Below are 23,214 nucleotides of genomic sequence, written 5' to 3'. Positions count from 1 at the left end.
AGTGAAACTTCTTGGGTTAGAATCTAGACTCAAAGGAATTTCATTTGAATACTCACACATAGTTTTTGGACATCTGAGTTAGGTGCAGCTCCATTTTGAAGATGCGAGTTGTGACAAGATTTCAGTGTTTGCTCCTGATGATGTAAATCAATTTTGTGGGTGAAATATGTTGATGTTGGTTTGCTGAATGATGTAAGGAATATGGAGGGTGAAGAGGAAAGAGGTTGAAAGCGATTGGGTTTGGTGTTAGAGGAATAATCCAGATCTATGAATCTTGGAGGAATGAAGAGAATAAAGGAAGCTTGGTAGCTTGGTGCCCGTGTGTTGTCCTCCCCCTTGGTGTGTTGGATTTCAAGTTCTTTTTGTAGAGAAAATGGTGATGGATGATTGGATGAAAGAATTGTCGGTAAATGTGATTGGTGGATTGTGCAAGAAGGGATAGTGGGTAATCATGCAATATCAATTTGCAACTCAATTCGGAGAAGAGTTGGCACATGAGAATGGTGGAGTGATGTGGTGGGTTGGTAGGAAAATTTGCATGTCTTTCATTGGACGGTTGTTGGAAAATGTTGCAAAGAGGGGTCACTAGGTGGATGATTAGCATAAAAAATGGGAGAAAAAAAAATGTGGGGTAATTGGTGGAGTATTATGAAGGTGAAAATAAAAATGGTGGGATACGTTTGTTGTATGATTCGTAGCTAGTAAAGTGTCAAGTGTGATACTATTAGCTTCTATTATTAAGTGCAGGTGGATCAATAGACAAAAGAGAGAAAGAAAGAAAGAAAACGGCAACATGTGTGTTAAGTGTGAAAAATTAATTTCGGAGTGTAAAAAGTAAAACAAATAGTATTTTTTCATTTTGTTTTTTTTTATTTTTTTATTTTTTTATTTTTTTGATAAATTATATTTACCCGGACGAAATTAGGTGTTGACAAGAACATATGACCAATATATCTTTGGCAAAGTAGACTGAAAAATCAAAGCACATGTGACATATAAGCATGAAATAGATTTTTCAATATGGTTCCAATCTAGATCCAATTAAACGGATTAGATTTATAATTCAAATCTAGTCCAAATCCATTTTAACTAGACTAACTAGATTTGGATTTTTTTCAATCCAATTTAAATTGGATTAAAACTAGATTGGATCTATTTTGTCAATGATATTAAATTTAGTGAGATTGATATAATATACTTTATTATTAGGTCAATTAGATATGTGTTGGGCCATCTTGGCTTAATCTGTTGGCTTAGGCCGACTCAGTCCAATTCTTCAATTTAGGTTGACTCATCTCGAACTTAGGTCTTGATCGACTCAGCTCAACCTTCGACTAGATTCAACACGAGATGACCATTGGTGGGCCAACTTGTCCTTTTGTCGGGACTAACTCGACTAACCTTCAACCATGAATGACTCAAGTCGATCTTTGGTTAGGACCGACTTAGCCTAGCTTCAGCTTTGACCGAGTCGGCCAAGGTCAACTCCATTCGACCTTTGATCGGGACTGATGCGGGCCAACCTTCAACCAAAACTAACTCGGGTCAAACTTCGGTCTAATCGCCTTGGCTCGACTTAGAAGTTTCTTGATTTTGGATATTCAAAATCCAAAAATTGATACAATCTAAATCTAATTAAGTAGATTGAATTTGAAATCTAAAAATATGAATTTAGATTTGGAATAAATCCATTTAAATTAACTGAAAACAATATGGATATGAATTATTATAGATTTGTTCTCAAAATTTTAATCTTTTGTTGTCCACTATAAAATTTTGTCGTCCACTATAAAATCTCTCATGTATGTTTAATACCACTTTTTCTATTAGAAGGATGTCCTAGCCTAAAATGCTAAACATCTTAAAAGGATCCAACACAGGAAAACTTTCTCACAATAGCTAAACAACTTTAGTAAAAGGATGTCCTAGCCTAAAATGGCAAACATCTGTAAAGACCTGAAAAATAAAGTGTTATAGAGCAGATAGGTGTGTTAAAATAATGAGACAGATTATTTTAATTTAAAATAATCTTATAAAATAAATAGGATTTTTATAAACACTTCTTATTATTCTAAGAACACTTTATCTCTCTAGAACTCAATTCCTCAGAGTTCTCTGACTTCTCTCTACAAATTCTCTCTACTGAGTTATCTGTTCAACGATCAGGAGGTGCCTAGGCGATCCTGGCGTTGAGGGCTTGGTTTTGGACCGATCATTTTCATGTTCTTCAGCTGGTAAGTGATTCCGCTGTCATCCGTTCTTCACTGGACTGTGAGCATGCAATGATTCTGTATTGCATGTGGTTAACAGTTCTTCTTTCCATTTTCTAGCTCAATTTAGGTTCTAAGTGTGGTTCTCTATCACCAATTGGTGAGTTGTAGGTTTCTGTTGAATTTCCTTGCAGTGCAAGGTACGATTGGAGCGTTTCTGTGTTTGGGGCTGTTTATCTCTGAGGTAAGGTGAGCTAGCTACTGTTTTAATTTATTGTATTGTCTGTGTATATGTTGAATGTGGTGGTATTTTACTGATTAAGTCACAAATATGAATTTTTGGATGAGGTGAATTGAATGTATTAAAATGGGTTGATATGTGAAACTGCAGTGTGATGATTATGAACTGGTTTGGATGAATCTAAGTGTTGTGATTGTGCAAATGAGAAGTGGTTATTGTATATAATCTGTTATGGTGTTGTTGAAGTAAAGTGTGAGTTGATTTGAGTGTGTTTAGTGTGTTTTAGAGGAAGTGAGGTAGTGAATTTGAGTAGTAATGGTCAAGGGCTGTTAGGGACTGTTGGGGTAGCATAGACAGGTTATATGTGACTGGTTTGAGTCATCAAAATGGTCATGAACAGGTTCAAAGTGGTAGAATTGGTTTTGAGTCTCTAAGTTGATGAATTGGAGGTTTTATAGTATAGTTTGGTGCATAAGCACTTTAGATTGGGGTTAGGAATGTGTAGAATCATTTAGTCTAGTCCAATTAAGTATATACAATGAACTAGGAGTGTTAGAAGTTGGGAAAGTTGAGTGGAATTGGTATAGAGGGGTTGAATTGCATAATTCTGCAGAATTTCGTTCTGCAGATTATGCAGACTCGCTGTGCGAATGGATTTGCATAGCGAGTCACCTTGGCGAGGTGCTCTCTGCCAAGGCACTTGCATAGCGAATGGGTGCGCTGTGCGAGTGAAGTGAGAGGGATGCTCTCTGTTTGTAAATCCGCATAGCGAATCTAATCGTTATGCGACTGGTTAGGGTCTGGAATCATTATTCATTTTATTCGAACAGCGAGTGGGCCTCGCTTTGCGAGTGTGTCTGAGTCTCTGTCTGAGGTTCTCGCATAGCGAGTTAGGACGCTATGCGAGGGGTTGGGGTCTGATGCATTTCACAGTTTATTCGCATAGCAAGTTTAGTCGCTATGCGAGAGATCAAGAGTAGTTGGTCTCTGTCTAAGGTTTTCGCAAGGCGAGTTAGGTCGCTGTGCGAAAAGCTTATAGCCTTGCTATGTGAAGGTGTGCGATGTGCGAGAGGTGCATTTCTAGTTCAAGTTCTTGTGTGCTCTTATGTTGTTTGATATGAAACAATGAGTGTTGTATGAATTAAGTTGAAGTTGTATCATGTAATATCCGTGGTGATTGATGTATGTTGTAATTAAAAGTGTAAAGTTCAAGTGTGGTTAATGGACGTAATTCCATGATCCTCAAGGAGAGGAGACATGGTGGTGTCCTATGTTGTGATTCAAAGTGGAATCTCTAGTTGAGATTCAAGTAAGTTTAGAATGGATGCAGGAGCTTAGTCTTGGGGGTTATCCTGAAACTCCAATGGTCTCTCATTCTCAAGTAGAGAGGATTGATCCATGTCGTGAGGAGTAACAGGAGGTCCTAGTCTTGGGTGCTTCCAGTATGGCCCAAGGTGAGTGATAACGGACTAACCTCGTGAGTGTGGTAGGGTGAAACCCATTGGCAACGGCTTTGCAAAGCAGTAGAAGCCACCACAAGTGCACGACCCGCCATAGCTCGGCAATCATTCTAAGTCCGGACAGTCAAAGTCAGTGTGGTGTTATGTGTGAAAGATTTAAGTGATGTGAATGAATAATATGCTTGTATGAATTTAATTGATCTGATGTATGATTAATTCTGTTTTAAACTAGCTTACCCTGTTGTATGCTTGTGTTTTGTATGATTCTACTGTTTTTCTTCTGCGATTACCATCCTTTGGATGTGAGCAGCGGAAGAAGAGGTTTCCCTGGAGCAAGCTTTGGATGGAGGTGATGCTGCTGAGTAGTTGCCTTAGTTCAGGTGAACCTTGTGTATAGTTTTGAGTAGACTTTAGTCTGTGTATAAAGTTTTAAATTTATAGTTGTTTTTGGATGATTGTAAAGATATTACTTTATGCTTTAGATGGATAACTGTACTACTTTATCATGCGTGTTGCTTCTCTTTAATATAGTTTACACTATATATTTTGGGATGTTATAACATCCATGTCAGATTTTTCATAGTTTTGAACAATGTTAACAAAATACTGTTTAGAAGAAAATTTCTGAAGGTAATACAATCATTTTCTCAAGACACCACGTCCAATCATCTTAAATGTAACACTGTCCTGATAATTCTTGTAAGAAAAGTTCGTTGACAATTTATATCTTCAATTAGCCGCTGCCCAGAGATTAAATTGAAAGAAAATTCTGGAATGTAAAGATAAATCTTCAGAGAATTTGATAGTTCCAGCTTGATCAGCTATAAGATATGAATCGTTGGGAAGTTTTATCTGAACAGGTTTAATTTTATAAAAAGCAACGAAATGAATTTTAGAATGGGTGACATGGTCAATAGCACCCGTGTCAAGAATCCAAGAAGTATTACCTGATTGTGATTTCTTTGAAGATGATTCTCACTTATAGCTATGTATTTGGTTGATGTTATGATTGGAAGAATCCTGTAAAAGATTTAACAGCTTCTGGACTTGTGCAAGAGTGAAAGGATTGTTACCTTGACTATTACCTTTCTTTAAATCTTTATTATCAGAAATATCTCTTGCTCTTAGATCAGTATAAAACTGGCGGACGCTTCTTTCTCCATGCTTCACCGAATGTATTTCTTGTAACATATCAGAGATTCTAAAATAATCTCCCATTGAGAATCTTTCTTTCAGATCTTCCCAAATGTTCTTGGCTATATCTATATACACAATGTTTTGGGCTATCTGTGGTGAAAGAGATATAAAACTTATGTATATCTATATACACATTGGATATGGTATTTAGTCATATTAGATCTTTATAAACAACTTATAAAACCTGATGAACACTATTACTGTGATAGAAAACATATAGAGAGAACAAGGAAAGAAAAATCTTATTTCTGTGAATCAAAAAATTAACTTACAAAAGAATCTTCTTTCAAATATACACAAAGAGAAAACTGATATATATCAGTTAATAATAGAAAACAGAAACATATCACAACAGATTTAAAATGGTGGATTCTGAACAAATTAATGACATGCATAAAATCCATAGTATGTAGTCCAACGATAGGACTCTTTTTTTGTGGTTTGGTAAGAACATGAAGTTTACAGAATCGAAGCATAGCCGGTTGTATGTTATAGGTAGACAAGCACAACAAAAAAGTCCAACTAACCCATATCTTTTTTCACATATTAAATGTTGAAACATTCAATAGACCAGCCATAACACTGTAAATATCTGTTGAGACGGCCAAAAAATAATACTTTTGTTAGATGATTTCATTCATGATCAGAAATTCAACTGCAGCCTCCATGTTGTGCAACATTTCAATTTCAATTTTACTAAGTGCAGTTCAAGCCCAGTCGTGAAAGCATTTGAAAAAGGAGTTTCCTTTTTCTTGTTTCTCCAATAGAAACACATTTGATGTGAGCGATGAAAGACCAATACTCACCAGAATGAGGTTCACATTTTCTACCCAATTCAGGACAACCATCTATGATCAAATCTTCAAGGGCTCTTAGACAATGCATGTCACATGGCAGATGAAACAACTGAGGACAGTTAACAATATGGAGCATCTTAAGACGTGTCATTGTGCTAAGCCACTCGGGAAGCATCTCAAGACAATGAAAATTTAAAATTAACAATGTTCTCAAAGTGTTGGAGGCTGCTTGAATCCATTCAGGCAGCGTGTGTTGCCGTGGACAATGCTCAATATGCAAATATTTCATCTTCAATTTTTGGATTGGTCTTTCACTGTTCAAGGACAGATTTAGCATGACGCACCTTGTTACAATCAGAACCTCAAGTTTAGGGAGAATATGAAGAGGTAAGGACTCTAGGCTCCCACATGATTGAATGATCAAAACCTCAAGGGACGAGAGTTGTGCTTGTGCCCCTCGGAACAAAAACTTCAAATTGTCACAGTATTCAAAAATCAGAGTATGAAGATTGATCAAACTTGCAAATTCATCCTCTGACAAAACAGACTGCTTTGTGGTTATATACAATTTTCGGAGGCTGATTAACATCCCTAATCGTTTAGGCAATGTTTCAAGCCCCAAGCATCTTCTTAAAGACAACATTTGTAAGTTTTGGAGTCCGCAAAAAGAATTAGGAAGTCTTTTTATTTTGGAATTATTGTCAAGGCTGAGAGCTCGCAGATGCTCCAATTTAGCAATTGAATTAGGAAGTTTCTCAAAAGATGAATTACTTAAATCTAAATGTCGTAAGTACTTGTATCTCTCTATCCATGTTTCCAACAGAGATTCACTGCCAACACCCACTCCATTAACGGGAAATATTATAGTTCTCACAACTCTGGACTTGGGGAACAAACTATGGCTTAGTGAATCATTTTCAACAACTGATATATGCCTTACTTGCTCTGGTATATTGCGACTATTGGAGTTCACCATTAGAAACTCTTCTTTCGCAACATACAGCGAAAGATCATGTACCAAATCATGTAGTTTAAAATAATAAACTGTGCCAAAGTCCTCAAAGTCCTCCAAAAATGACCTTGAATATAACTCATTAATATATGCTTTTCCAATATTCTCTATCTTTTGACTTCCAAATGGAGATCGAAGTAATCCAAGTGTGGCCCAAAAGTTAGCAATTTCAGCACTGGTAAAGCCAAAATCTTTGGGATAAAGAGAAAAGAAAGCAAAACAGTGCCTCAAATAGGATGGCATTTGATCATAGCTCAACTTTAGTGAAGGTAAAATGTCATCTTTCTGTTGTTTCAGGTTCCATAGCTCATGGTCTCTCATAATTTCCCATCTTTGTGAATCAAAAACTGAGAAGAGGGAACTTCCTGAAGTTTTCACTGCTAGAGGAACCCCTCGACACTTTTTCACTATTTCTTTTCCAATATCCACTAGATATGGATGTTCTTTTTCTTCCCCTTCCCTAAATGCCCATTTCAGAAACAGAGATAAGCAATTCTCTACTGAAAGACCTTCTAAAACATACGAGGGAACAGTGCCCATCATTGAAGCAATTGAGGTACTTCGTGTTGTCACCAAGATTTTGCTTCCTACTGCACCCACTTTAATTAAATCTTTCAACTCTATCCATTTTGCACGATTATCATTCCATACGTCATCCAAGACTAGTAGATACTTCTGACAAGAAAGTTTGTGTCTAAGACGACCTTGTAACTGCTCAATATCTAAGTTGTTCATGCTTTCTTGAGGAACAACAGAAATGATTGGATCAGAAGCAGAGTTGATGATTTTAATAAGTATCTGTCTTATGTCAAAGTCATCAGAGATACACACCCACATCTTCAACTGGAAAAGATCATCTATTCTGTTATCATTGAACACCAACTTTGCAAGTGTGGTCTTTCCCAACCCTCCAATACCCACTATGGGAATAACACAAACACTTTGATCTCCATAACCATCACCATTAGGGTTCGGTTGCATCAAAAGCTTGATAATTTTTTCCCTATCACTCTCCCTTCCAATCACCCCCGAAGCATCAACATGGGAATAAGTCATTTCCCTCCTTTGGACAAGTCTGTTGTCAACATCAATTCTCTCAAGACCAAACTTGTTCCCATCAGCTGCTATCTTATTCAATCTACGTGTAACATTTTTTATTTTCCTAGCCATCCTAAAACGGAAAACAAGAGAATTAGATGAAGAAAAGAAGTGGTTTACCTTCATCCTGGTGGTGCCGGAAGCTTTGAGAACTTGTTTTCTGAGGTTTTGGCACTCAAATCCATCCAACACATCTTCAGCATCTAAGCATACGTTTTGAATCTGCCTGAGCCATTCACGCAACCCATGCTTCTTCTCCTTCTTCTCCTCAGCATCCAATAGCACGCCGTTTACAATTGACAAGGTTTCTCTGAAACTTTGCACATCCTCATACAGATCAAAGGCTCGAGAAACTTCTTCATAAAGATTAGATGCAAGCTTCCCCAGCAATGATTCAGCAATCTCGAAGACAAAATATTCAGCCATGTTCTTAGTGAAAGAGCAGAAAGTAGTTTGTATAGAAGTTTATGTTTGTGTGGAATGTGCCTCCACGTCCATTATACCCGATAGTCTTATGATAAGTCAACTTAATGAGTTTATGTCTCTAAAGGTCAACACTTTTCACTTTAAGGTTACTTTTATGTTTTCTTTGTTTATCTTATGACAAGTCAACCAATTGAGTTTAAGTCTGAAGTATTTTATATATTTTATGCTGTTTATTTTGATTTTTTTTGTTTTATTTAAACGTTAAATAGATTGAGAGTTTTAAGATTCTCAATTTAGTATTTTATGTTTTTCAATAGTTCATTTTTCTACTTGATATTTTTAAAAGGTTTCTTGTTTATTTTTTTCAATTAAAATGTTAAATAAATTAATGGACACGCTAATAAAGTCAAGTAGGTTTATTATCTAGGAAACACAGATATAGACACGAAAATACTGTACAAATACAAGACACATATATAGTTAAGTAGGTGTACTAATCTTTAATTGGTTGGTTTGTGCCAGTGAAAGTTAATTTTAAGTTGAGATTAGTTGAGATTAACAAGTGAAGGTAGATCTATGATCCGAATCACGATTAAAAGTTAATTGTGTAATTTTCTATCTTCGTTGCTCTTTTACTTTGTTTAAATTGTTCTCTCTTGATTTATTAAACGCGTTAAGTTCTCTCTTGACTTATTAAACGCGTTAATCATTTCGATGCACAGCTTTAACATTCGTAAATATTTATATATATATATATATATATATATATATATATATATATATATATATATATATATATATATATATATATATATATATATATATATATCTATATATATATATATATAGGGGTTTGCTAACGCGGCGTACGCCTATTTTTAAGTTGGTACATTTTAGCAATGTGTAAATTTTAAGGCTAAGGGTATTTTAATAATTTTCATTCTCAAAACTAAAAAAATAAAAACCCCAAACCCTTGTTCACCTCTCTCATTCCTCTCAACCCTTTCTCTTTCATCTTACTGTTAAAAAATCAGAAATATTTGATGTTAAACAATTTCTTACAAAAAATGATTTTATAATGAGTTTTCATTTTATAATTTTTGTTGTATATAATTTTATCTAATTTTCACAAGTATAATGACATCCAAAGGAATTGGTAATTGGCCTAGAGGGTTTTTTTAGAGATAAAAATTGTTTAACGGCAAGTGTTTGTGATTTTTTCAATTGGGACTACAATAGGATGACAGAGAAAAGGTTGGAGTGAGAGAGATGAAAGAGAAAGGGTTGAAAGGAATAAGAGAGGTGAGTAAGGGTTCCTTAACCTTAAAACTTAGAATCTATGATATATAAGGATATTTTTGTCTACTAAAACCTGGTACACATTGCTAAAATGTACCAACTGAAAAAAGAGACGTACGCGCGTTAGCAAATCCCATATATATATATATATATATGAGATTTATTAATTTATGTAACGTCTTTGTTAGTACATTTTAGCAAAGTGTACCATATTTTAGGTTAAAATAAGTCTCCATTAAAAAAAACATACTTTAAATCGAAGATTATTTTAATAATTTTAAAATTTAATTTAAAATAAAAAAATGAAAAGTAGTTATTTATTATCATGATTTTGTAGTTGCTTGTATTAGTTGTTTTTTAAAATAAAAAATAAAATAAAATGTAGTTATTTTTCATTCAGGAATATTTTTAATTATAATATTTTTAGGAATTTATAATTTTTATAGTTACACGTGTATTAGTTGTTTTTTTAAAATTGAGTGAATCATTAATGTCATCTAAAGGCAACATCTTGGTAACATATTTTTTTTTGTAATTTTTATTTATATTTTTAATAACATATTTTATTTCTGTTAAAAGTAATGGTTATTACTTCATGAATCTCCTCCAAAAAGTTAATTAATAATATCTCATATATATATATATATATATATATATATATATATATATATATATATATATATATATATATATATATATATATATATATATATATATATATATATATATATATATGATTTTTAAATATATTTTTGTTGCTAAACCGAATAATTTCGCATAAATCAGTTTACATATATTTGTGATTATTCCAACTAATTTTTAAATTTGTATGAATAATAATCTATTCAGAAATATATTATCTTTTCTCTTGTAACCTTAGTTAAATATAAATGAAAAAGTTTTTCTACATGCTTTTTGCTGGATGCATGTTTTTTTTCTCTTTTTATCTAAATGGAAACAAATGAAAAGGCTAAACAGTGTATACTAGTTTTATGATACTAAAAGCATGTGTTTGTAACAACTTGTAAGTCAAACATTCTTTTAAGGTTTTCTCAAAGTGCACTTCTAAAATAACATGTATTAATCACTCCTAAAATCTCACATTTTAACAAGGTTTTACATTAAATCATCTATTACAGGAATGCTATATGTAAAAAATTATAATAAAAAGTCTTATTTATTTTATGGAATCACATTCATTTATGAAAATTTTATATTCCTAGAAATTATATATTCTTTAAAATATTATAATTAAAAATATTACTAAAATCTTGGATGATAAATAATTACTTTTTTATTTTATTTTAAAAAATAACTAACACAATTAACGTTAACTATAAAGTCATGATGATAAATAGTTATCTTTTATTTTTCTTATTTAAACTAAATTTTAAAATTATTAAAATATCCTTGAATTTAATATATGTTTTTCTAATAGAGATTTTTTTTAATATAAAACTTGGTAAATGTAAACTAGAAAAAAAACTTTCATAAATTAGCATATATATATATATATATATATATATATATATATATATATATATTTATGAAAATTAGTAATAATACTTTTTGAACCGCGTCGGACACCATGTCATGCATGTGAGGTATGCGTGTCCGCGTTGGAAACGGAGAAGCTCTTAATGGTTACCGTATCCGAGCCTTATATATTACTATGACAACAAAGCCTCTCGGTTCGTTCTAAGTTCACCCCGCACTACCGAACATAAGGAAAATTTCTTGCCAATAATCATCAGTAAACTACCTAAAGAGATAAAGAAAAAATCTAATTCAAAACAATATATTGATGAATTTTTCTATATATATATATATTACTCATCTTGCTTGAGTGGGCCTCAAACTCTCATAGAACCCTAAGAATTAGTTTCATTCAATTGTATCAACCGATGTTGTGCAGAAAATTTGTCTTTTTGGCAGGTAATATATATATATATATATATATATATATATATATATATATATATATATATATATATATATATATATATATATATATATATATATATATGTGGAAGTTTAATATTATCTTATTAAGATTAATAATTAGGTTTATATTCATTATAAAATTCTTTTCCTGCAAGAAACTAATCGAAGCCATCAATTTTGAACCGGAACCTTTATTTGTTCACATGGGTTGGAGTTGAGAACTGCACAGAGACTTGATCTCAAAAAATGAGAAAAGTAAACAAAATCACATTAGAAAGGTGTTTTTTTTTTTGCTTCAATGTTGTATTGTCTTTTCAATAATAGCTATGAACTTTAACGATCAATGCCTTCAATTTTGTCCTCCACCTCCGAATACAACTGCCTGAGCTTCTCAATATTCTCTTCTGCAGTTTCCCAGTAACCACGTCCATTGGCTTCCAAGAATGTCTGCACCAGCTTTCTGAAGGAGTTTGGATTAGTGTTCATGAGCTTGTTCAGCATTTGCTCATCTTGAATGAAAGTTGTGTTGGCTTCTTCGTACACCCAGTTGTCAACTTGGCCTGAAGTTGCACTCCATCCCACTGTATTGGTCAGTCTCTTCTCAATCTCACGAACACCTTCATACCCAGTAGACAACATGCCTTCATACCACTTTGGGTTCAACAGTTTGGTTCTTGCGTCAAGTCTAACTGTCTCAGAAAGTGTGCGAACCTGAAAGCATTGTGTATCAAGAAGGTCATTACAAATTCTTTGTTGAAGTGTGTAAGTTTATTTTAGTTAATAGAGAAGCTTAATTAATTTTACTTCTCCTGTTGGTATTTCTTGCACAGTTTATCCAAATACGCCAGAGTCAATGAGATCGGAGGATATTTTCTATAGTTTGGAGAAATGTCAAAACCAAGTTTGAAAATAGGAGATTCAATGGAACAATTTATACCTGAGCATTGGCTGTAGTTGTATCGGCAATGTATGCACTGGGCTTCTTCCCATCTTTCCTTAGATTTTGAACCAGATTAGTTGGATCAGAGTCAAAGTAATGGCTAACATCAGTGAGGGAAATTTCTGATGAATCAAGGTTTTGGAATGTGGCATCTGCTGTGCTGAGAGCCATCTCAAAAACTTTTCTTTTCTCAGTCATGCCAGCACCAGGGGCATCACTATCAAAGGCAAAAGACTTTCTGCTAAGATACATGTCCTGAAGCTGCTTCTCATCATTCCATGACGAATTCTCCACAGCCAGGTTTATGTTTGAGGAGTAGGAGCCGGAGGCATTGGAGAAGATCCTAGTTGCTGCCTCTCGAACTTCAACTCCTAGGGCTTGAGCTTGTTCTAACGCATGCTTTCTTACATAGTTTTGCTCTGCTGGTTCATCGAATTCAGCAACCATTTTCACTGCTCTGTCTAGAAGGTTCATCTGAGTAATGAATAGATAAATAAATAAATGAGCAACCAAAGCAATGTACCAACAAACAGCCTAATAAAATACATATAATAAAGCTCCTGTGTAAACTTTTAACTCAATCATCATCAGAGTTTTTGATGTAGCAACCTCAGGCTTTCAATTCTCTGAAGGATACTAATTATTGAGATGTGAGAAAAATGTTGGAACTCGGAAATATTTCCTATAATATGACTCTTCTAGCAACGGTTTTAAAATATGAAGAGTGCAACTGCAAGTTGCAATTCTGCACAAATAATGACAATATTTCACAAAATGATGTAGCACGAGGAATACTAAATTGGTCTAAACCCCCATTAATGGAAAAACAGCAAGAGAAGTAATACCTGATTGATGAAAAGATCTCTAAACACTCCTGAGCAGTTAACAACAACATCAATCCTAGGCCTTCCAAGCTCTTCAAGACTTACAGGTTCCACCCGATTTACCCGACCAAGGGTATCAGCCACTGGCAATACACCAATCATCCACAAGACTTGAGCCAGTGATTCACCATATGTTTTAATATTATCAGTTCCCCACAATACAAGGGCAACTGTCTCGGGATATTTTCCACCATTCTCAACTTTCTGCCTCTCAATCAACCTGTCTACCACTATTTTAGCACTCTGCATTGCAGCAGTTGTAGGAATAGCTTGTGGGTCCAAGGCATGGATATTCTTTCCCGTTGGCAAAACTTTAGGATTTCTTATTGGGTCACCACCAGGCCCTGGCTCCACATATTTACCTTCCAAGGCTTGCTTTAAACTTCCCACTTCATTATCAGCCACAACCAACTTCAAGCATTCTCCCAGGAACATAAACAAGATTCTAAGTTTTTCCCTATCAGCTCGGTAAAATTTGGTGTTTGACAAGTACTGAATCCATGGCTCATTTATGCCAAATCCAAGGATTGAGCTAAGCTTATCAGCTACATCAACAACTTGACCCTTACTATTGGTAGCGCGCTCCACAAAGGAAGTTATTGCTCCACGTGACGCCTCTGTTATTTGCCTAAGAAGTTCTACATCCTTCAATATTCCTTTGTTACTTCCTCTGTACACATCTTCTATATCTCTTCCAACAGTTTCAGCTAATATTGATGGAAGAGAAGAAATATTATCTTCAGGACGATCAAGTGCAGCAATGTTCACCAGTGTAGCAACTGCTTCCATAGCTGAGGGAGGCTCTCCAATGACATGAAGCCCACAAGGTAACAGACGAGACTCAATCTCCATGATCTTGGAATACACCTGTCCAACCACCAGATCACGCTCTTTAGGTGGAATCTCCTCACCCTCATCTGGCAGTGTCACATCTTTGTCGAGATTACACTGTTTAGCTGTGCTGATAATTGAACTCACAATTTGTGCCCCACGGCCGGTGTCTTTGAGGGACTGATATGAGGAGATGAGCTCACTTAACTGCTTAAGACCTTTGTACAGTCCAGCATTTTCCGCTGGAGGAGTCAGATAGCTAATGGTGTTTGCATAACTTCTGCGCTTGGCTATGGTGGCCTCAGAAGGGTTGTTTGCAGCATAGTAATAAACATTTGGAATATTACCAATTAGACTGTCAGGATAACAGACATCACTCATCCCCACCTGTTTTCCAGGCATGAATTCAAGGGAACCATGCGTACCAAAATGAAGCACAGCATCAGCTTTGAAGATTTTCTCAACAAATGAATAAAATGCTGCAAATCCATGATGAGGGCTGGCAGATTTGGAGAAAAGCAGCCTCATTGGATCCCCTTCATAGCCAAATGTAGGCTGAACACCTATGAAGACATTACCGTATTGTTTCCCATATACCAACAGATTTTCTCCATCTGCATTCAGATTGCCAGGGGGTTTCCCCCAATTCTCTTCCAGTGCCGTGGAATAAGGAGTCAAATTTTGGTACTCTCGAACGTTCATTTTGTAAGCAACGTTCAAATTTGGACTGCTGAATTGAGCTTCTTTGTCATGAATTACGTCTTCGATCAAAGCTTCTGGAGTCTCTGGAAGGCCGTCAACATTATAACCATCTTGTTTTAGTTCTTTCATAACTGAGTATATGGAGGCAAAGACATTCAGATAGGCAGCAGTTCCCACATTTCCTTTGTCCGGAGGGAAACTGAAGACGGTGATTGCTAGTTTCTTCTCTTCCTGTATGGATGCGATTTATTTAGCAAATTCCATTAACAAAAGTCAACTGTTCAAAGAGGATAGATGAGAAAATGGTGCAAATTCAAAATGCTGATGAATGTAAGAAAGTAATACTTCAGTTCACTGCATACAGATGGATTACAGTACAACCAAGATCGAAGACAATAAGATGGGGGAATTTTTCGACACTAAATAAAAAAATTAAAAAAAAATCATACATGAATAAATTAACATTGTTCCACAATGTAGTTTTGAGAAGAAAACACTTCTTACTATTGATGTTCTTCTATTCAAAAAGGAAAAGGAATAGGGAGGGAGCTAACAAGGTTGAAACTTGAAACATGTAACTCGCAAATCCAGACCAAAATAAATATAGACTTAAATAGAATGTACATGTTGCGTTTTAATGTAAAAAGACACTGAACTATGCTTTCAAACAACAGAGTTTTCAAGCAGACATTACATGCAAGTCATTTCTCCTTTGAGTAATGTCAAATGAAAATCCTTTTCCTAAGAAATTATCTTCTTATTCATCGAAATTAGCTTTATAATTGATACAGAGAAAATATAGAGAAAAGTCATATTGGGTATCAGCTTAAATCTTTACTAGATTATTTCCATAATGAATATTTATTCAAACAAATAAAAGAAAAGGGCTTACTCTAATTTGTCTGAACTTTTCTCCGATTTCTTATTCTAGTTCCTAATGTAAATTTTGACAAATCAACACTCTTTTTAGTCAAGCGACTTGTCATGTCATCAAAAAGTCTTGCAGGATTCTCAGGTGTAATTTGTTATATAAACTATGCTTCTAATCTCACATGTTCAGACAAGTTAATGACATCAAACTAGTTGATGAGAAAGTAAAAAGTACACATGGTTATTCCGTCAAACTCCTTGATGGCATGGCAAGTCACCAGGCTGCCAAAATCACTATTATGTCATTAATTGATATTGTAACTTGATATCAAGGAATACATCTGGTAACAGAAAAAAGCTCTGGACTTTGACTAGTCAAAATTCAAATTAGGGGATAAAAACAGAAATCTGAAAAAATTTAGGGACAAAATAGATACTAAACCATGAGTGTGCGTGTGTGAATAGGTTTGTTGTCATTAGACCTTTAATGGTACAATTTTAGGATTATTGCAAGCAAAATTGCAAAATATGTAGCAGGCTTGGTTAAAGTCCGACTTAAACTGGGTATACATATAAATATATATATAGAGAGAGAGAGGTTCAAAAACTGGCAAATACCTTTGATTTTCTTTTCAATTCAGCCCATCTGATTGCCCTGATGCAGAGTTGCTCCACTCTCTTATGAAGAGCGTGAGATTTTCCTGAAATTACACCAATAATAAATAATTAACAGATAAAGTCTGCAAAATGATAAATTTTGAATATCTCTATTGATTCCAATATCATGCTTTTATGGAAATGTTAATTTATTAGTTCTGAAAAGAAAATTATCATAGATTCCTATCTAAAGATTAATGCTTAAAACATAAAACTTAATACATCTGCATCATAATAGTCATCACGAAAAGTTAAAAGTGGGTTGTAAAGAAAAGAGATCATGGTTACCTGTTTTAGGATCTCGACCAGCGAAAACGATTGGCTCCATGCCTCCATCTAGCTCTGGCAGAGCAACTTGAAGAGCAACCTGTATTGGATGCAGACCAAGAGTGCTGTTGAGCCATTCTTCTGTTGTCTGAAACACCAGTGGCAGGGCAACAATGTAAGGAACATCAAGTTTCATCAAAGCCTCAACAGCCCTTGGATGGTCCTGCCTTGCTGGCCCTCCAACAAGAGCAAAGCCAGTGAGGGATACTACAGAATTCACAAACGGTTTCTTCGTAATTGGATCGATGAAGAACTTCTCCACTGGCCCTGAAAAGTCAAGTCCACCAGCAAAAATGGGAATGACCTTAGCCCCTCTAGCTTCCAGCTCCATGATCACAGCCACATAGTGTCCATCATCACCAGTCACAATATGACTCCTTTGCAAAACCAAACCAATGACAGGTGCATTCGTAGACTTCAGCTTCTCATTTGCATCCCTTCTAGTACCATACCAATTCAAATACTCCTTCACATCATCGTACATACAAGGAGCCAAAGGGTGCCAAATTCCATTGTCCAAGTACAAAACCGGCTCAGAATACTCGATCTTTGTACCTTTCAGTGCTGGAATATAAGATCCACTAATCATTTTCAGGAAATTCTGCAAGTTATCAGGAGATCCTCCAAGCCAAAATTGCAGACTCAGTATATAGAGCCTGGCATCCTGAGCTTTATCACTTGGCAAATACTTCAAAACCTTTGGCAATGTCCTCACAAGCTTCAACATGCTGTCGGCAAAGCCAGCAGACTGAGGCTTCTTTCTCTTGAAAAGCTGGAAAAAGGGACTCTTAGATTGCCCAAGCTGTGACATGCTGAAGGAACCCAACTTGTTAAGCCTCATCACTTCAGGCATTGATGGAAACACCAAAACTGCATCAAGCCTGTCCCTTTCTTTCTCAACTGCAGCTTTGATCTTGAGAGCAAGCTCCTCCACAAAAATCAAAGACCCAATGAAGACGTTAGCATCCTCCAAGTCCTTGCAGAAAGTCTCGTACGTTGAAGCGTCTCGAAGCTCCTCAACCAAGTAACCCACAACCTCAAAGGAAGCATGTTTCCTTTTACTGTTGAGAGCCATGACTGCAGCAGTGAGAGATGATTGGTACTGGGCCTCAAGGACCACATAAACAATTTTAACCGTTGGCAAGTTTTGGTCATTCTCTGGGACAATTCTACGAACTTCTGGGCTGGTTTGGGTGAATAGACCATTGCCAACGGCAGCACATTTCACTCTCAGAGAGGATTTTGAGCTACCATTATAACCAGCCTTCTTGGGAAGGAAAGAATGAAGAAAAAGACGCTTTTGGGCAAGAGAATGAAGCTGGTCAGGTTTAGAGCTTGGTAGAGTAAACGGTGAAGATACTAAAGAAGCCATTGATGATCAAGTTAAGTAAGTAGAAAACAACCAATTTCTCTTACAACAAACTGAAGACTAGAGAAGGGAAAGGAACACAAGTCAAGCAAAGAGAAAATTGCTTTGAAAGAAAAACTCAGGGCACTGAGGAGCTTGTTCTGTTCTGCTCCCAAAGTTATGCACCCATTTCAAAGGTGTGTTCTTTCTCTTATGTGGGTTTCTGGAACTGTTGGATTTTGTGTTTTGTGTGGATGAAACTGAAAGAAAAATAAGAAGCAGAGAATTAAAACAATTGGTAATTTCAGTTAGTGGTGAGAGTTAAGACCACGTGGCCCAATGGATTGTTTGTAGGAATTAAAAAAATTTGAGCTTTTGTTAGTGTTACAGTGTTTATGTAAGAGAGTGACAAGGTGGATGACACGTCCATGTTTGCACTATCTGTTAGTACCATAGCTATATCTCTCTATCTGTTGGGTTCTCATGCGATGGAGTCTCTTGAAATCTGATTGGTGGAAGTGGATTTCCTCAAAAGTGGTCGTAGAGGAGAGAGAAAAGGAGTGAATATCTGATGACGAGGATGAGAGAGAAACTTTGAGATTTTTTCTTCGGAAGAGGTGGAAGGACTTTTAGCTTCCATACAGATTCTTTGCTTTTAGAATTTGTGTTCCACATTGAAAAGCGTCAGTAGTGTGTACTATGTCTTACGTTTGCATTAAACTTACCACAGGTTCCCACAGATCCATTGTGTTGCTTCTCTCTCTTTTTCTTGTAATTCAAATTACGATTTTTATGTTAACATTCTAATGATGTCTTAAGTGTACAACAACTGCTAAAAAGTATCTTAAAATAGTGAGAAAAACAATAAATGAGATACGAGATTCCCAATTTTTTATTTATAATAGGTAAAAATTGTCACATGATGATAAAATAAATTTATAATATAAATTACTGTAAAATTTTATTTTATAAATTATACTGTGAAATTGAGTTAAATTTAAAATCTATTTATATTAGAATCAAGATTAAAATTTATTTTATTATTTTTATTTGTTAAATATATTATTTTTCTTTATCATCTTACATTGTTAATAATATTTATGAATATAATTAAAAAAATTGTTTTTGGTTTGGTTATTATTTTTTTTTCATAATAAAACCCACTGCATTACTTCCTTTATAAAATAAAGTTAAAGATAGTTGATTATGTCGAATTCCAATTTTTTTTAACATGGGTTTTAAATATTTTCAGTTTTAGTACAAATTCTTATAATTTTAAAAACCGAAACGAAGAAAGACTAACAAGAAAAATAAAGGAATTGAACTCTTTGTTATTAATATTTTGTGCGGTGTTTAGTGACTAATTTATTTAATTTTAATAAAAAAATTGCTTAGTTATTTCAAGAAAATAAAAAGTATAATAAATTTAGCTGCCTGTAATAAAAAGTTATTAAATTTTAATGTCGTGCCACAACTTAATGATTAACCAACCAAAATGCAATGAACTAAATAACATTAGTCAAATATTACTTAAAGGATTACAAACAAAGTTAGAAAAAAAAATTATTGAAACAAAAGACTTCTGATACATAAAAGATGAAGTCTTTTTAATTTTTAAATAAATAATTTTCATGTAATTTAAATCATTAACGATTTACGTAACAAAACTAGTTAAAATTCAAATTGAAATAAAAAAATAAATAAATAAATAAACCTATTATATGAACACTAGTCAATTTTTAACTGTTATACAAAACCAAAAAAAGTTGTCAAATTTTTTGTATTATAAATTTGGTCGATACAATGAGTTCATGATCAATTACAACCTTCTCAAATTATTATATTTTACTCAACAACTAAGTTTTTTTGTTCTTTTTACAATCGTTCCTTTCCAATAATGAGTAAATGATCATACACCTTGTTGGCATAAACTTCACAATAATTGAAACATCTAGACAGCCTATAGTTTTCAACAACTCAACATTAAAAGGGAAAGAAAAACTAAGTCCCCCAATCTTAATTTAGCTAACATTCATATTGATATGACATAGAGAGTTGGGAATGAAAATCTCTAAACGGATTCGAGGCAAAATTTGTAGCCCATCAACCATTGAATTGGAAGAATAAGTCTCACTATCTTTTCTTCTTCAGAGGTCTTAAAAAATTGTCCAAGAAGTTTGTTTTCTAAGAGGAGTGTTTCAACCTTGATGTATAATTAAAAAAATTTCTACGATCTTTGCATAACATAAGCAAATAATGAACACACCAATAAAAAGAAGATAAAATTAAATGATAAAGAATTAAGTAATTATCTTTAAATTGAACAAATATATATTTTATAAAGGATTTGCCGAACAAACTTTTATAATTATTTGAACAAAGATGATTTTTTCTATAATCGTTATAATGAAAATTTAAGTTTTATTTAATAAAGATACAATTCTTTATATAACTTAACAATAATATTTTTGAAATAAACATGAAAAAAAATTCATGTCATCGTTTATAAAAATATGTAAAATATATTTAAATTTAGTTTGATTATATATGATATTAAGGATAGAAGTAGTAAAATGGGCCGGTATATCTTGTTTGGGTGTTGCTCCCTCCACCACCACCCCTTGCTCCCTCCATCACTCCATCCCTGTTTTACCCCTTTCTTTATTTTTCAATTCCTATTTTACCCTTAGTAAAATTTTAGGGTTAATATTTTTTAACCTCTACCCACTCTAATCCTCTACATATACGCAGCGGCAACTCTTCTTCCTCTTTTTCACGTTCCACTTCTTCCTCTCATTCTTTAATTGTGATAGAATTGTGGTCTCAGAGTGTGGTGGACTTTCATTAGTTGGTGTGCTTAGTGAGAGATTGCAAGTGGTGGTGGAAGCAATTGATTAGCCGTGCCAAGATCGGTGTGTGGTGGTGGTGTGGTGGTGCTTGAATGATTCGTCGTGAAGGTGCGTAATAAACCCTAAAAAAATAAACATATAACTTTAAACGGATGTGAGCATCCCTCAGCGGATGTCAACATCCGTTTAACGGATATCCGTTTTCCCTTAAACGGATGTTGACATCCGTTGAGGGATGCTCACATCCGTTTAAAGTTACATATTTATTTTCCAGTTTATTTTTATTAGTTTATTTTTTATATTAATTTTGGAGATATTTTAATAATGTAATTTATATGTTTTGATGTATTATTTTTGAATATATTTTTGATGTATTTTAATAATGTATTTTTGAAGATCTTTATTGTTATTAGTTTATATTTATATTTTTTTTGTATTTTGCAGTTATATATAATTAGTTTTTTGTTTAAATGTTTTTGTATAATATATATTTTTTATATATGGTTTTGTATTCTTTAACAATTTTATAATTATATAAAAAATAGTTTAATTATATGAAATATATAATTTTATTATATTAATATTTTTTTAATTAAAACAAACGGATGTGGTGGAGTTGGGGGTGGGAATCTGAAAAGAGAGAGAATGAGAGTTGGGAGGTGGGGCTGAGTGTCAGAACCATTAAATTCCCCATCTTAATGGGAAACGTGTGTCTGCAAGAGGGGAACGAGACTCAGGAAGTGGAAGACAGGTGGCTGCAGGAGAGTGGACGGTCGGTTTTCTGAGGGAATATATAAGCTAAAATTTCAAAAGCTGGTTCCACTTTCTGCATGCAATCTTCTCCTCCAAACCTTCTGAACTCGTTTCTCCTCCTTCTCTCTAACTTCTCTCTAAAATTATCATCTTTTCCTCCATTAAATTTCACGTTTTCTTCCATCTGATCGTTTAGTGGTTTGAACTGATAGGTCTTCCTGATTCTAATAAAGTCTAGTTTGGGGCACATGCAAACCAAGTTTCTGTTGCATGTGTTTATATTCTTCTTCTTCTAAGGTTCTGATCACGTTTCTGGTCTTTTGGGTGGTTTGTTTTCCCTCAAACGGTGAATCTGGGAGGTTGAGTGTTTGGTCGTGGTACAAATTCTGTCTTGTGAGCGATCGGTCTGTTAAGAGGTAAGGGAAGCTATTAAATTTAATTATGCATGTGATGATTTTGTGCATGTATGGAATGAATTGATTGATGATTTGTATATGAGTGTATGAAATGTATGTTTCTAGGTTTTTGGTGGTTTTGCATAAGTTGATAAGGATTCTACAAAATTATGTAGAATAGTTGGGTGTTCGGTCTCAACCGTTCGGTTATGGTTAGTGAATAAGTTATCAATAGAGTTAGCATTTTAGCCTTACCAGGGTATAATCGTTCGTTTTATAGGAAATGATTAATATATCAAGTGTTGATGGTTATATACAGTTTTAATCAGTCTTATTGGATTAGGTATTTTGGTTTGTGATAGCTCATATATTATTATTAGTAGACTTCGTACTAGTACTAGGCTTAAAATACGTTCATTTATGATCGGATATAAGTTTATGTATATTTAAGCTAAAATGTCTTAACGTGCGGTTTCCTTAAAAGTATTAGGTTTGATGAATAGTTTGTAGGAGTAATCATAGTGTTCGGTATAAGTTCTAGGCGTTCGGTTTTGTCAAATAATGAAGTAACGTTCGGTCTTACACCAAGTGTCAGTAGTTATAAGTGCTCGGTATAAGCTTTAAGCGTTTGGTTTTGTCAGACAGTGAAATACCGTTCGTTCTAGTGTCGAGAATAGTTAAATATGGTTCAGTCTTATGTTAAGTATTTGATTTAATTAAAGTGTTTTATTCTTAAAAATGTGTTTGGTTCATGTCAAAGTCCTAACGATTACATAACCGTTCGGTTATATCGTCTGTTGTTTTGATCCTTTCCGTTCAGTTGTAATTAAGGGTGGTGTTATTTGAGCGTTCGGTCTTTTTTATATGAAATGTTGTTTGATCTTGCCATGCTGATGTTATGACTTGGTGTTGGTTGCTTATTATAGCGAAGATCCATTATGAATGAGAAATATTATTGGTATTCAAGTAAAAGT

At 34.2% G+C, this 23,214-nt stretch overlaps 2 protein-coding genes across 2 annotated transcripts; both read right to left on the bottom strand.

Moving 5' to 3' along the window:
• Nucleotides 1-5,464: 5,464 nt before the first annotated feature.
• LOC108328197 (putative disease resistance protein RGA4) lies at nt 5,465-8,478 on the bottom strand. Its single transcript, XM_017562022.2, has one exon. The coding sequence runs from the start codon at nt 8,439-8,441 to the stop codon at nt 5,805-5,807; it is 2,637 nt and encodes an 878-aa protein (XP_017417511.1). The 5' UTR covers nt 8,442-8,478; the 3' UTR covers nt 5,465-5,804.
• A 3,381-nt stretch (nt 8,479-11,859) lies between these two features.
• On the bottom strand, nt 11,860-18,480 carry LOC108328972 (magnesium-chelatase subunit ChlH, chloroplastic). The gene is made up of 5 exons (XM_017562910.2): nt 16,857-18,480; nt 16,530-16,612; nt 13,470-15,272; nt 12,622-13,098; nt 11,860-12,395 (listed from the first exon to the last, which is right to left on the bottom strand). The coding sequence occupies exons 1-5, from the start codon at nt 18,265-18,267 to the stop codon at nt 12,018-12,020; spliced, it is 4,152 nt and encodes a 1,383-aa protein (XP_017418399.1). The 5' UTR covers nt 18,268-18,480; the 3' UTR covers nt 11,860-12,017.
• Nucleotides 18,481-23,214: the final 4,734 nt, after the last annotated feature.

Source organism: Vigna angularis, chromosome 2 (assembly GCF_016808095.1).
Source record: "Vigna angularis cultivar LongXiaoDou No.4 chromosome 2, ASM1680809v1, whole genome shotgun sequence".
Lineage (NCBI taxonomy): Eukaryota > Viridiplantae > Streptophyta > Magnoliopsida > Fabales > Fabaceae > Vigna > Vigna angularis.
Note: the sequence above shows the minus strand (reverse complement) of the source record. Positions and strands in the feature narration are given on the sequence as shown.